We start from the raw sequence: 15673 nt of genomic DNA on the forward strand, positions 1-15673 counted from the left end.
ATCCCCCCACCTGAGGAGGGACCCACACTTTCAATACTTTCTTTATCTTTAAAAATATTTTATCAATTTATTCATGAGAGACACAGAGAGAAAGGCAGAGAAATAGGCAGAGGAGAAGCAGGCTCCCTGAGGGGAGCCTGATGCAGGACTCAGTCCTGGGACTTCAGGATAATGACCTGAGCCAAAGGCAGACAAGCAACCACTGAGCCACCTAGGTACCTTGACTTTCAATAATTTAAACTATAAATCTTCCTCCTAGCTTTCTCCAAAAGGACATGAGCCAATTTACCAGGTGATTACACATCAGAGAAAGATAAATAATCATAATTTTCGGAGTTATTAGACAGTGACTATTTCCTGAGAACCCAAAATTACCACTGCGATCCACCAGGCTAGATAAGACTTAAGGAAGAGAAATGAGATCTAATCATCAATGACATTTTGGCTCAGATAAGTTTCACAGTGAAGTCAATGGATGCCCCAAATTACCCCATGTTTATTTCCTCTACTCTGGAAAGCATATTTGAAAGAGACATACTCAGCAATTGGTAGAATCCGCACACTGGATCCCTGACCTATAGATTTAGGATGATTACAATAGCAAGTCTCAAATGGAAGTCTCTAGAACTTCCACTCTCAGCCACAGTAGTTAAAAAAAAAAAAAAAAAAGCAATAGCACATTCCTGGAGAGAATGATGTCGGGATTTCTGTCACCATCAAGGAGAGTCGTGCCATATCCCCACATCCCCATTCAACACACCTATTTGGTCTATGGGTAAGATAGATGGGTCTTGAAGCATGACAGTGTACTATCATAAACTTAATTAGGTGGTAACCACAACTCTAGCTGTATTTCCAGATGTGCTTGTTTTATTGGGGCAAATCAGCAACTGCTCCATTTTTCTAGTTTGAGACTATTGATCTCAAAAATACCTTTTTTCAAACTTAACCAAAGAGGAGAAAGACTTGTACTCCAAAAACTATAACATAGTGATGAAAGAAATTGAAGATGACACACACAAAAAGGAAAGATATTCCATGCTCATTGACTGGAAAAACCAATGTTGTTAAAGTGCCCATACTACTCAAAGCAATCTATAGGTTCAATATAATTGTACATCAAATGCAGAAATAAGCTCAAGGGGCAGCTGGGTGGCTAAGTCAGTTAAGCACTGAACTCTTGATTCTGGCTCAGGGCATGATCTCAGGTCATGAGACTGAACCCCCCAGCAGCCTCTGTGCTCAGTGGGAAGTCTGCTGGGGATTCTCTCTCCCTCTGCCCCTCCTTCTGTCCCTCCTCCTCTAGCATGTGCATGCTCTCTGTCTCTCTCACTCTCGCTCTTGCTCATTCTCTAAAATAAACAAATAAGTCTTAAAAAAAAAAAAACCTTCAAAATGGATTAAAGATGTAAATGTGAGCCTGAAACCACAGAACTTCTAGAAGAAAATAAAGACAGTAATTTATTTGATGTTGGCCATAGAAATGTCTAGACATGTCTCCTCAGGCAAGGGAAAACAAAGCAAAAATAAACTATTGAGACTACTTCAAATAAAAAGCTTTTGCACAGGAAATCATCAATAAAACAAAAGGCAACCTACTGAATGGGAGAAGATATTTGCAAATAACATATTTGATAAAGGGTTAATATACAAAATATATAAAGAACTTATACAATTTGACACACACACACACACACACACACACACACACACACACACACAAACCAAATAATCTGATTAAAAATGGCTGGGCCACCTGGATGGCTCCGTTGGTTAAGTGTCTGACTCCCGATTTCAGCTCAGATCATATTCCCAGGGTTGTAAGATTGGGCCTGCATCAGGCTTTGTGCTCAGTGCAGAGTCTTATTGAGATTCTCTCTCCCTCTCCCTCTCCCTCTGCCCCTCTCCCTGCTTGTGTGAGCACACTCACACTTTCTCTCTCTCTCCCTCTCTCAAATAAAATAAATGTTTTAAAAATAAAAATGGCAAAGGACCTGAACATTTTTCCAAAGAAAACATAAAAATGGCCAACAGGGGCAGCCCTGGTGGCTCAGCAGTTTAGCGCCGCCTTCAGCCCAGGGTGTGATGCTGGAGACCCAGGATCGAGTCCCACATCAGGCTCCCTACATGAAGCCTGCTTCTCCCTCTGCCTGTGTCTCTGCCTCTCTCTCTTTGTGTCTCTCATGAATAAATAAATAAAATCTTAAAAAAAAATGGCCAACAGACACATGAAAAGATGCTCAACATCACTCATCATTAGGGAAATACAAATCAATACCACAATGAGATATTACCTCATACCAGGGGAAGTGGGTGGGGGAATGAATGAAATACATAAAGAAGATTAAAAGTACACTTTATTATGATGAACACTAAGTAATATATAGAAATGTCAAATCATTACATTGTATCCCTGAAATTAATATGACACTGTATGTTAATAAAAAATAAATGACAAAACTGAAAAAAATACTTTTTTCTCTGTACTTGTTAGTAAAGGCCATCGGAACAGTAATGTACTTTAGTGTTCCTCCTTAGAGATCTATCAACTCTCTCTCTCTCTCTGATAGTCTAGTCCACTGGGAATTTGTTTCTCTTCTCTTCAGGACATCAAGCAAGCTCACCACATAGATGATATCATACCAATTGAACCAGGTGAGTAGAAAGAAGTAAAAACACTAGATGTATGCATGCCAGAGAATGGGAAAACAAACACCATAAAAATTCAGATATGTTATCTGAAATTTCCAGGGTATCAGTGGTCTGATGCATAAGAAATAAGTCTTAAAAATGGTAAGCATGCTTCTCCCTCTAAGAGATGGACTTCTGAATTTGGGTTGTGATAGATCCCTGAATTGAGCATCTTACTTCAGCCTATTTACCAAATAACTCAGTAAATGGTGTGCTTGGGTTCCAGATCAAAAAGAAGTTCTGCAACAAAGTCAGTTTTCCATTCAACCTGTTTCACCATTTGGGTCGCATGACTCTGCATATTCATTAGTGCTTGAAGTGTCTACAGCAGTTAAGGATCCTAAGGGAAAGCTTTGGTTAACTTCTATAGATAAATCAGAGAATACTCTTCTTGGACTTTGAGAAAAGTTATGCTTCCTTTGCAGATAATCCTTTTCATTTGAGAAACAGCTTCTGCCTTGTTACTGGATCCTTCTAGAGTCCTAACACTTAATATTGGCCATTAAATAAACACGTGATTTTATATACTTATAGGTGTTGTCTGACCTGCCAAGCCCTCTATAGCACTACTTAGTCAAGAGGAAATAATATATAGGTTTTTCTCCCCAAGTTTTGAAGTCACAAACAGGTTGAATAAAAAGCGGCTCATATTTTCATGGTTCATACTCCTGCCACACTTCCTCCTCTCTTTCTAGTGTGAAGTTGTCTATGACAGCAGAATAAGAAAGAACAATTTGGTACTTATTCACAGATTCTGCACACTATCTGAGCACTATCTGGAATGAACAGTTGCAGTACTCCAGGTATAGCTCTGAAGGATAGCAGTGAAGAAAATCTTTCCAATGGGAAGAACTTCAAGCTGTGCACTTAATTGTTCATTTGGCCTGAAAGGATAGATAGATAGAGGTACATATCTAAAAATGAGTCATGACCAGTGGCTAACAGTTTGGTTTTACAAACAGAAGAAACATAATTGGAAACAAGACTTAAGAATGAAATATGTGGAAAGAGCTCTCCAAGTAGGCACAAATATAAGAATCTTTTTGTCCCATACAGATGCTCATCAAATGGCAATCTTAGAAGAGGAAGATCTTAATAATCATATGCATGAAGAGACGCATTCTTTTCCCATTCTTTTATCCTCATATTTGCTCAATTGGCTCATGAAGACAGTGATCATGGAAGCAGAGATGGAGCTTGTGTATGGGCTCAGCAACACAATTTCCACTCACCAAGGCCAATTTGGATAGAGCCACTGCTGAGTACCCAACCTGCCAAGAGCAAATATCAACACTGAGCCCCTAAAATGGCACTGTTCCCTAGGGGAACCAGCCAGCCACCTGGTATCAGGTTGATTACACTGGATAACTTCCATCATTGAAGGAGTAGCTCTTTGTTCTCGCTGGAAAAGACATTTATGCTAGATATAGTTTTGTCTTTCCCACTCTCAATGTTTCTGCTAAAACTGCCATCTGTGGGCTTACAGAATGCTTTGTTCACCTTCATAGTATTCCATACAACATTGCTTCTGATAAAGAAACTCACTTTATAGCAAATGAAGTACAACATTGGTCTCATGCTCATGGACTTCTCTGGTATTATTATGTTTCCCTCATCCTGAAACAGCTGGCTTAATAAAATTATGGAATGGCCTTTGGAAGACTCAGTTATGGCACCAGCTGGTGACAGCACTTTATGGGACTGGAATAATGTCCTCCTGGATGTAAGATATGCTTTGAATCAGCTATAAACATGTAGCGATATTTCTCTGATACCAGAATTCATGAGTTTAGGAATCACAAGAAAGATATGGAAATGGCTCTTCTCATATTAATGCTATGATTCACTAGAAACTTTCCTTTTGCTGTTTCTTTTTTCTACAACTTTTGGCATTTTTGCTTTACAAGACTTACTTCCCAAAGGATAAAGGATTTCACCAAAGAATACCACATTTTACTAGAATCTGAGACTATCATTGGCTACTTGGGTACCTCTTAACACTGAAATAACAGAAAAGAAGCAGGGAGATTATTTCCAGCATGCAAGAGATCCTCAGGAATGTTAGTCTTCCCATATTTTATGGTAAAAGATAATAAGATCTTACAGCAACTCAATAAATATAGGGCTGTAATGGCACAGATTCTTCAGGAATGAAGATGTTCCATCAAGTAAGGAACCACAATTAACTGAGACACTTGCTGGGGGTGAAGAATATGAAATGGGGAGTAAAAAAAAGGAAGTTATCAATACCATCTATGATCCCATTATTAGTTACAAACACGAAGGCACTGGTATATAAGATTTCTTCCTTGCTTCTTTTTTTTTTCTTTTTTCTTCTCTTTTTTTTTTCTTCCTTGCTTCTAAGTAAGTGTGTGCATGCATCCACAGGCCAAGTTTCCCTCTCTCCAATATAAGATTTATTAATAGTGGTTAACTATATCTCAGAACTGTTACCCTTATTTTACTGAAAGGAAACAAATGACCAGGAGTTTAATTAACCTGCCTAAGTCATCTAGCCAAATCCATCCTAAGTCTCAACTCTGGAATAAGTTCTCCTTTTAGAAAAACATACTGATGTGTACTTTATGAAAAATATGTTAAAGTTTAACTTCAGTGTTCTCCAGGTCCTTTTTGAGCCCTTTTCTTCTTCCTGATGCCATGTAGACCAACTGACCTCATGCTAACCTCTATACCACTTAACCCCTTGTAAATCATGCACTGTTCTGTCTCTTCCTTTTGTATCTACTCCTGAGATCATCATATAGGAAAAGTTCTGATGAACAAAACTGCAATGTGTTTTATTGAAAAATAATGGTTGGGTGTTTTCATCATCTTAGAATTGAAAGTCATTTATTTAACAAATATTCATCATTTTTCTGGTTTGCTTTATAAATGATTGAGTTCCAACACTGAAGTAGTACTGAAAATCTCATCAATCAGGTTGTCGAATGGTAATTTCTACATGGTATTTTCAGTGAGTAGAAGACACGTTTGTTATACAAGGCAGTCATTCCACCCTTGGACAGTTGCTAACTGCCAAAGAGTCCTTCCTTGTGTTCCTCTGAATCCTCTTTCCATGTAACTTTTACTTTCCATGCCACTATACTCTACAGAATGACCCCAATTCATTTTTCTCATATGCTAGCTCTTTAAAATGTTTTCACTTATACTATTTCTAACACTTGCACATAAAACACTACTACCACCACCACAATCACCACTTAGCATCTTATATCTGTTTTATTACGAGTTTTAGAATTACTCTTAGTGTATGCCACTCAGAACTGATCATGACTTCAGCTAATACCTAGCCAACTGATATTCCAGAGTACAAGTACTCTCACCTCCCTCATTCCACACTACTCCTATTCATGTAATCTAATATCAATGGACTTTCAGCATATGCATGTTATATGGTAAACTCATGGTGAATTTACCCATCAGCAAATAACACTACTTTTTGTTCTCCTTAAAATTTGATATAAATCCAGGTCTCTCTTCCCTACGTGTGCAGTTGATTTTTTTTTTTTTAATATTCCTAGGATTTTGAGCACTATATCAGTTCACTTGAATGAGAGTTAGAGGGTGGGACTCAACCATTTAAAACCCATTCTGTACTCCAAAAGATCAGCTGCCCTTCTCAGATGTGTGTTGTCCATGAATAAGATAATGAAATGTATTCCTTCATCTACTTGGTTGACAAAAAATTTAAAAACAGTCAAGTACAGGAATCTAAAACCCTTCCTGCTTGACATGGATTTTCTAATTAATATTTTTTAGTATGCCTGTTTGACTTTCTATATATTTCCTCCTAATTGTATCGATTTCTAGTCTATTTTTCTTTTTTTTAAGATTTTATTTATTCATTCACGAGATACACAGAGAGAGGGAGAGAGAGGCAGAGACACCGGCAGAGGGAGAAGCAGGCTCCATGCAGGGAGCCTGATGCAGGACTCAATTCTGGGACTCCGGGATCATGCCCTGGGCCGAAGGCAGGCGCTAAACCGCTGAGCCATCCAGGGATCCTCTATTTTTCTTAAATAAACTTGTCACTAAGATGGAGTTTAATAAATATTCAATATTTCAAGCAATTTTTTGACATAGATGTTTTGATATGGCCACATTTATGACCCTTAAAGCTATGAGCATCCTCATAAGGCTACGTAATGTGGCCATTGCGACTTGAGAATACTGCAACACTCTAAAAAAATTAAAACCTCAGTTTTTTTAAATTACCAAATTAGCAAAAGTAAGAAACAGATTTCATAGTTCTCTTCCCTTTCATCTTGTCTTTCCTTGAATTTCCCATCACTAACATGGAGTTCAGAAAGGGGAAATGGCAATTCATTTCTCTCATCTGAATAATACTTAGTAAGCAAAAACAAACAAAAAAGATTATTTTAATGTTTGGCACAGCTGCTCTGAAGTGTCACACCAAAACAGCTTGAATTTGGAGGGGACAATGCCGAATAAGTTAGGGCCTAGCTCTGCAATGCAGGCATCCATAATAGGACTATTTGGAGATGCGTGGAAAAGAAGAAAGGATCTGAGCAGGAACTTTTCCCATTATCCTTGACCTAAAGGATGAGCATCTACACTTAAGATCACGCTGCCCAAAGGAAAAGCTTTGCTTTTATGAAGCTGATGATGCACTTCATCTCATTTTGTACAGAGGAGAATGATTCTATTTACAGTGGTAAATAATTAAGTGCTTTATGCCAAGCCTCTCTTGTACTGTGAAGGCTTTTTAACTTCAAAGAAAAACAATTGTCTAAGGAAACTGCATTTAAAATAAATAAATAAAGAGATGAATGAGTAGGCCACTTCATGTTTCTTAGTTCTAAGTTCACAGTTAGGAATTTCTAAGAAGGAAGGTCTTAAAATCCCCAAGATCTTTTTGTTTCAGCAGAAGTTGCAGGGAAAAAAGTAGATCACTTCACTCACATGCTCTTCAATTGTCCCTGCAACTCTAACCCATTTTCATAGAATAGCCAGATGAGAGCTTAGACCAGGAGGCCTATGCATGGACTCAGAAGAATTCCAAAAGCTCACCACTGGGATTAGGAAATATCTTTGATCCAGAGGCCACAAACTAGGGTGACTTCCATGCATCCATTCAATGGAACAAAAGCTTTCTCTTTGCCCACCTCTTTCACTTATAAACAAGTTGTTTACCTCTCAAACAAATTGCCCTTCCCTAAACACACTACATGGAAACAGATACTGTTCCCTCTGTGTAGTCAGTAGTTTAGGAGCTCAGGCCTCACGCAGTATCCATAGGCATAAACCTCATGATTACACAGAACTTACTGTTGTACCAACATTATCAAACAGTACCAACACTGCATAACTGGATGTTTTTGTACACATGGTAACAGAGACTATGAGCACTCTGAGGTGAAGTCTTGAATCTTATTAACCACTTTATCCCCTGTGTGTAGCATAGTGCCTGGCACAAAGTAGGTGCTTAATAAATAGTTGTTGAATAAGCAAAATTCCAAGCTAATACTTCCAAGCTAATAGTTTTTTTATGTTTAATTCAGTCATCGAAAACTATTACTTGAACACCTATTATCCACCAGATATTATACAAAGCTGTGATGGGACAAACAGACATGAATCCTTCCCAGACCTTATAGTCTAACTGAAATTGGTGAAGTAACTTCTACTCCTGATGACTGTCTCTATTATGGTAACCTTGGTAAAATGGGCAATACTACTGCTAAGCCTCAAATTCCTCACATTCAATTTAATGTTGAACAAAATGACCTACTCTATAAGCTTATTTAGTACTAAAATTATTGTAAAGCATATGAAATGTATAAAGCATTATGTAAATTAACTTGTTTTAAGAGTATAAAATTATTTTTTAAACTTGAATGTGATTCAAAATGGATATTTCCCCAGTTCAAAAGCAATTCAGGGGGATCCCTGGGTGGCTCAGCGGTTTAGCGCCTGCCTTTGGCCCAGGCCATGATCCTGAAGTCCCGGGATTGAGTCCCGCATCGGGCTCCCTGCATGAGGCCTGCTTCTCCGTATGCCTGTGTCTCTGCCTCTCTCTCTCTGTGTTTCTCATGAGTAATGTATGTACACACACATACACACACATATATACACACACACATATATATATAATTTAAGAAATTTTTTTAGTGTATCATGTTGTTCAAACTGTTTAAACTATTTTTAATTCATCAACCATCTTACACCACAGCTGGGTTTTCATTTATTCCTAACAATAACAATGAAGCTACTATCTTCAAAAAAGTGATGACATATAAAAAAAACTTCATGAAATTGTTTTATAAGCCATTTTCTCAGGGACATTCCACTTACTGAAATAAACAGCTTTTGTATGCTCCAGATGGAGAGCAAAAATATTATTAAAATCTCAAGGAGTCTTCTAAAATTTAATGATAATATTATCTCCTTTATAAATTTTATCTCTCCTCAATGCATTAAGCATCATCTACCTATAGTCAATCAATATTTATCTGAATAAGTATTTAAATTTTCTGAATAAGACTATTTTTACCTTTGAGAAGGGCTGCTCCCATATTCTTGCCACAAACATACAGAAAGGAGTATTTCTCCAGAAACAAAGATTAAAATCCTAACCCACAGTATATGTTCACTTTATAATATAAAAGTTTCTATGTAGCATGATCCAAAATGACTGTTTCAAAAGAAGTTTAGCTTAGCTTATACTACTAAGAAACCATTCACTTCAAATTCCTACACTCTACCAGAACTTAGATGCAATTAATGATAGTGGCCAGGAGATGGTGCAGTCTCATTTCCTAAAATTTACTTCATAGGTTTTGTATAATTTACAAAGTTTAAAGAGAAATGTTTTGTTAATGGCACTTGTTATCACAAATAGTAGATACGAATGAAAAATAAGACAGTCAGAAAAAAATAAGGAATTTAAATTTCCCAAAAGTTTTACTTATTATTAATCACTTATATGTGAATAAAATGCTTTTTAAAAAGCTTGAATAGCTTTTTTCTCTCCCATTTACAAGGAATAGACGGAAAGAAAAAGTTCAAAGTAATAGTCATTTGGAATTACCTCAAATTTTTAATTTTTCCTTTCAGTTTATTTTATATGTTGGGTTGCTTTACACTCATAAATGTATTTTACAACTATAAATTCAATTTTTCAATAAAATAAAAACAAGTATAGTTTTAAAATAGGGATTCTACAACCGATATTTTAGGGAGATAATTCATAAAGGTAAAAATATTTCCTGAAATGACTTTATTCAAGGCACATATAATGTTTAAATGCTTCTTTCACTTAATAAATGCTGAAGAAGAATCCTTAGATCTTAAATTTATCATATTGGCTGTAAAAAAAAAAAAAAAGCATTTTAAGGTCTAGTAAGCCTCTCACATACATAGCGTACATATTAATAGATGTGGGTGTGTGGGTTGTGTTGCCTGCTTCTAGAAATACTCCAGAAAGGGAGAATAGGCAGAAATATTACAGATTGTCCTGATTTGGCCTGGAATACAATCTGCCACCAGTTACTGAGTCTTTGCTGGGAAGGTAGGAAGACTCCCTAATCATTCCTGAAAATGCATAATCCAAAGCAGGCCGAAAAGGCAATGCTGGTACCAACCCCGGAGTTAGGTAAGGAGACATAAAACCAGAGAGCCCTCTTCCTGGAGAGGAATATGCCAGGCGTAATGGATTGATACCTAATCTAGGATTTAGGCTGTAGACACCTGAATCACCTCCATAAGAAGCAGAAGCAGTTTGAAGAGGAGAGAAAGCTGACTTATTCCCCAGAGTTCCGAAACCAATTCCACCTAAACTAAAGTTTGAAGCTCTCTGAAAAGCTGTATTTTCCAATCCTCCTGAGTTTGCTAAGTCCCTGGTGTCTGGTTGATGTTCTCTCCCATTTAGGACCTGTTCAATGGCTTGAACCACATCTCCTTTGCAGAAGCGTAAAATGCCTTCCAGCCGGCTACGCCTGTAACTTGGGAAAATCCTGGTTAGGATATCGAGAGGGTCTCTTGGTCTTGAGGACAGCGTGGAAAGGCTGGCTCTGGTAGCAGTGAAGTCTTTGGCCCACTCACTTTCATTTCCTGATTCCAGATCAGATGATGACAGGGACCTGGGACTCTCTTCCCCTCCTGATAGCTCCCCGGGGTGAAGAGGCTGAATAATATCTTCCTTGTTTGAGCTTTCTGAAATAGATGGCCTGATGTTTTGTTTTCCAATGACCCCATTAGACTTAGGAGATGATCCCAGAATACGCTGATGGGATTTAGAGACTGGCTCTTGTTGTCCATTCTGGCATGAGTCACATTTATTCTCTTTTAGTTCTGGAGGAAAAAAAGGAAATCGAATAAAGGAAAACTTCCCAAAATACAGACAGTATTGCCTATTTGAAAATAATGTTGGATAAAATAATTGATTAACTCACAGTATATTACTAATATTTATTGGCTGAAAGAGACCTTAATCAATCAAAAGTTTAAAATGTCATTCAGAAATGCAGGCATTGGAATAGCAGGAAAATGCTATCTATTAGGTCACTCCAAGATCTCAAAATTATATAACATATAAATGCTATAGTTAATTTAGGAATCAGAAGATAAATGTCTATTATTACCCCCCAACTACTAACGTGAAACCAATATTTCACACTATTTGCCCCATTTAGTGTTTTGAGATTTTCCTAATTTCCCCAAATTTCATTGTTTTCCCAGTGAGGTTTTTTTTCAAAATAACACTATTCAAAGAGAACTAAATAAAATGATTGTTTAGATAAGAAGTCACAGGAAGGAACAATCTCAGTATGAAAATGAATATTCTATTTATAACTAAGTTTCAATGTATTTTTTTTTTTAATGCTCACATTTCAGGTTCCAATGAAGCTACCTGAATAATGTGAAAAAACAACAAAGTTCTTCATTTCACTTCAAATCTAAACCAATAATGACCACTGCTGTACCAATCTCAAATCATACCAGAACTCACATTTCATTTTATGTGAGAGATGATACAGACTTGGTATTTTTCAGAGTCCCTTGTGAAATTAGGACTTTCTTTTTCAATCCCTAGGAAATGTCCAAAAGAGTTTACAGTCAAATTGTCTCTTAAAGAAAATTACAAAATGCAGTATTGCAATCTGTATGTATCTTCAAAGTGTCTTATAAAAACAACATATGAGTCATTTGCTTCAAATCACAACTCCTTTCCAATATTAAGGACAGTTTTCCAAAAACACTGTATATAAAAATCCAATTTCATACATCAAATTGGTGAGTATATTAATATTCATAAAATAGTAACAGTAATGTCCTTTTGTACAGTTCATGCCAGGAAAATAATAATAATTTATACTTATACTCCACTAAATAACTTTTATTTTGGTTTACATTTCCTCTATCCTATAGACATATTTTGTCTCTATTTCCAACAAAAAGAGTAAACTGTCAAGTGAGATTACTCAGAGTATTTCTGTCAAACTTTCTTTTTCTAAAATGTTATAAATTCAACAAAACAAATTACTGCCTAAAGCAGTGATTCTCACACATGATTTGCAACCTTCCTAGGGTTTCTCAAGAAGGAGTCCTAAATTCTAAAGAAGTACCTATATTTTAAAATTAAGTAACTGTGTGCAATTTAACACTTTGTGGGTTAAAATTCTGTCATTGTATTAAACAGATGACAAAAGAAAAGATGTTGCTCCTGCAAAACTACAAATATTCTCTAGTATTTTCAGCTTTAAAAGAAACAAGAAAACTTTTCTAATGAAGTCTACCAAATGGGGATAGATTGGCCTTAGTTGACCATTACATTTTATTTCTAACTATGACTAATTAAATATGCCCCCAGAACATGTAAGGTATCAAAATTTCATGTCTACAGCAATTTACACACAAAACAATTTTTATTAGGGTACTGTACTCATACGGTACAATATAACGCAATAGATTGCATAAGACGCTGGAAATAAGGTATCTTTAAGATACTATGATATCATTTACATCATCTCTCTGTTTTCTCAACTCCTGTATCAGGTTTTATTTTTTTACTTTTATCATTGTGTATTTTGTCTTGTGTTGGATACATATAGTCTTCCTTCTTTTGTATATAGGTGTTTTTCTTGTGTAGAAAAATCTTATTCACTTCTGAATCACTGCTAGTCTTTGTCTAATGAGTGAGTGAATTAAAAAGACTACTGCAGTTCAAGGATATTGGGTAAGAGAATGCAGTCAGTCTAGAAAAGCTATAGACATGGCTTTTCAAAAAAAGGAAGTAAACTGAGGCAAAGAATAAAATAAAATACTTGACCCTATCAAACAGAACACTCTGGTTTACTCCTCCCCCCACAAAAAAAATCATATAAAATCAATGTCTAGCAGAGAGGTATTAGCCACATTTCACTGTCAATTTACAGTATTTTAACTTTTACTTCTCTTTTATAGCAGTTATTATTTGTTTAAATGAATTTTTTCTTCAGCACTCTGATTTTTTATGAGAAATGTTTAGTCTATTTTGTCCACTGAAATGAACTAGGACATGGGCAAAACATTGGCATAGGTGAACACAAAGTCATATAAGCCTTATTTAAATACAGAGTCTTTTTCAAAAATACATCTTGTAATCCAAAAAAATCTGCCACTTTCACAATTCAGGGAAGTGTTCTAATTAATAACTTACTTTTCATTACTGTAGAATTTCATATGCTACAACCTATCTTGAATTTATACAAAAATACTGAAATGACTTTTACACTACTAGTGTTACCTGCAGAGGGCTGGGAAATTCACTAAAATAAACTGAGATTTACATCAGCAGGAAAACTTAATTTGAGGTAACTCTAGTTTTATATATATAATATAAACCTTATATATAAAATCCCACTGTCAAGTGGGATTACTCAGAGTATTTGTCAAACTTTCTTTTTCTCAAATGTTATAAATCCAACAAAACAAATTACTGCCTAAAGCAGTGATTTTCACACGTGTGTGTGTGTGTGTGTGTGTGTGTCTTTTCTACAGAACACGGAATGAAGATGATTTGTGGCCAATAAAAAAAGAGAGAGAAAATTAAAATATAAGGGGCGATATAAGAAATCTCTATTACTGGATTTTAAAATTCTTCTTCCCAATGGTTTTACAAATCTGGAAAGCCCAAAGGTCTTTCCTTTGGGAAAGAGCTGAAACTCCAAATTTAGAGCTTTCTACACTTTTGGAGGCTAACCAACAGTTGCAAGGTGGTGCTTAAAAATTTTAAGAGAAGGAAAAGAGGTGAAAAGAGGTTTGGTGGTTTTCAGAGTCTTCCCCACTTGTAGCTGGCACCAAAGGTTTGCCCCAACGCTGAAGAACTGTAGTCCCGACCTTCAGGGAACTTCCCAGCAAGACTGGAAGATTGACTCCGGTTTTACAGCTGGAGAGAGTACACACAGAGCAAGCCTGAAGCCAGCTCGTCTCCCCGAGCTTCTCCGCCAAGGCCCACTCCTTGCAAGCTCCAGCTCCCCAGTCACGGTCCCTGGGGCGCAGGCTCCGACCGCGCCTCACACTGCACCCCCACAGGCTGTCCTACCGCCCGAGGGTGCGGGCTCCCTTCCCGGTACACAGCGCTTTCCCTCAACTCGGACGAACGCTTCTTCTCAACAACTTTTCCCGCCCATCGCCGAGGCCTGGCTTCTTGTTTCCAGGGTTTGTCTTTGCAGAGCGTCAAGGCCGACTCACCTGGTCTGGGCTCCGTCTCATCCGGCCGGCCCACCTGGAGAGCAGCGGTCGCCAGACCGGCCTGCCTCGAGGCACCGAGTCCCAGCGGCGTCCCCAGCGGCGTCCCCAGCGGCGTCCCCGGGCCCGTCCCCGTCCCCGCCCCCGCCGCAGGGCCGCTCGGGGCCCCGTCCCCCTCGGCTCTGCCGCCGCCGCCGCCGCCGCCGCCGCCTCCGGCCGCCCGACCCGCCGGGCCGCAGGGCCCCGGGCACAGCAGCCGCGGCAGCCCCCGGGCCTCGCTCTCCTCCTGCGCCTGCTGCCGGCGCAGCGCCACCTGCGCGGCCATGACGCGCTGGCGCTCGGCGATCAGGGTGCACTTGGCACACGCGCAGTCCCGCCAGCGGCAGAAGCGCTTGTGGCCCTTGAGCGCCGACACGACGCCGTGGTTGCGGCAGCGCGCGCACTTGGGCGTCCGCGGGAAGCCGCAGCCCGCCGCGCCCGCGCCCGCGCCCGCGCCCACGGCCCTCTCCAGTCCCGGGGCCGGCGCGCAGCCCCCGCCCGCCGTGGCGGCCGCGGCTGCCCGCAGGAACAGGCTGGGGGGCCGCAGGAACGTCGGAGGCACCGGGATGGCCGGGGGGAGCGGCACCGCCGGAGACGGGGACGGAGCCGGGGGCGCGGCCGCCAGCAGCCCCGGGGCCAAGTGGGCTCGGCCGCTGCCGCCGCGGGCTCCGCGGCCACACGGCGACGGCTCCATTCCCGACGTGTCTGGCGAGCAAAGGGCGCCGTCCGCAGTAACCCTGCCCGGGAGCGGCGGGAGGCGGCCCCGGCCGCGGTCCCGCTGCCTCCCTCCCTCCCACGGACGCAGGGCGGCACGGTCCCCGCGGGTGCTGGGGACGCTAAGGGGCGCAGATGGCCAGGGAGCCTCGCCGGGTCCCGGGGCGCTAAGTTAGTGCCCCTCGGCCCGGCGCGCTCCCCGGCTGCGCGGGGGAAGGCAGGCTGGAGGCGCTGCCACGCCCACCGGGGAGCGAGCGGCCGGCTCCCTGGCCCCGGGAGGGAGGGCGGGCCGGCGGCGGGCCCGCCTGCGGGGAGGGACGGGGACACAAGAAACCGTCTTAGGGCTGGCTCGAGGCCCCTCCCCAGGAAAGCACTTTTGCCCCGCTTGCCTCCCCTTGAATTCCTCAATGTATATTTTTGTGAAATAACCAAGCCCTCCGCCGTGCCTTTTACTGCCCTTCTGACGTTAAGCAAAATTGGAAGTTCTTTCCTCAGTCCCATGCTTCTCCCAAGCAAG

General features: G+C 40.1%; 1 protein-coding gene across 1 annotated transcript; it reads right to left on the minus strand.

The window, feature by feature from the left end:
* Positions 1-8861: 8861 nt before the first annotated feature.
* DMRTA1 (DMRT like family A1) lies at positions 8862-15326 on the minus strand. The gene is made up of 2 exons (XM_025988291.2): positions 14407-15326; positions 8862-11025 (listed from the first exon to the last, which is right to left on the minus strand). Exons 1-2 carry the CDS (start codon positions 15134-15136, stop codon positions 10178-10180), a joined length of 1578 nt encoding a protein of 525 aa, XP_025844076.2. The 5' UTR covers positions 15137-15326; the 3' UTR covers positions 8862-10177.
* Positions 15327-15673: the final 347 nt, after the last annotated feature.

The sequence above is a fragment of the Vulpes vulpes genome, chromosome 12, assembly GCF_048418805.1.
Source record: "Vulpes vulpes isolate BD-2025 chromosome 12, VulVul3, whole genome shotgun sequence".
Lineage (NCBI taxonomy): Eukaryota > Metazoa > Chordata > Mammalia > Carnivora > Canidae > Vulpes > Vulpes vulpes.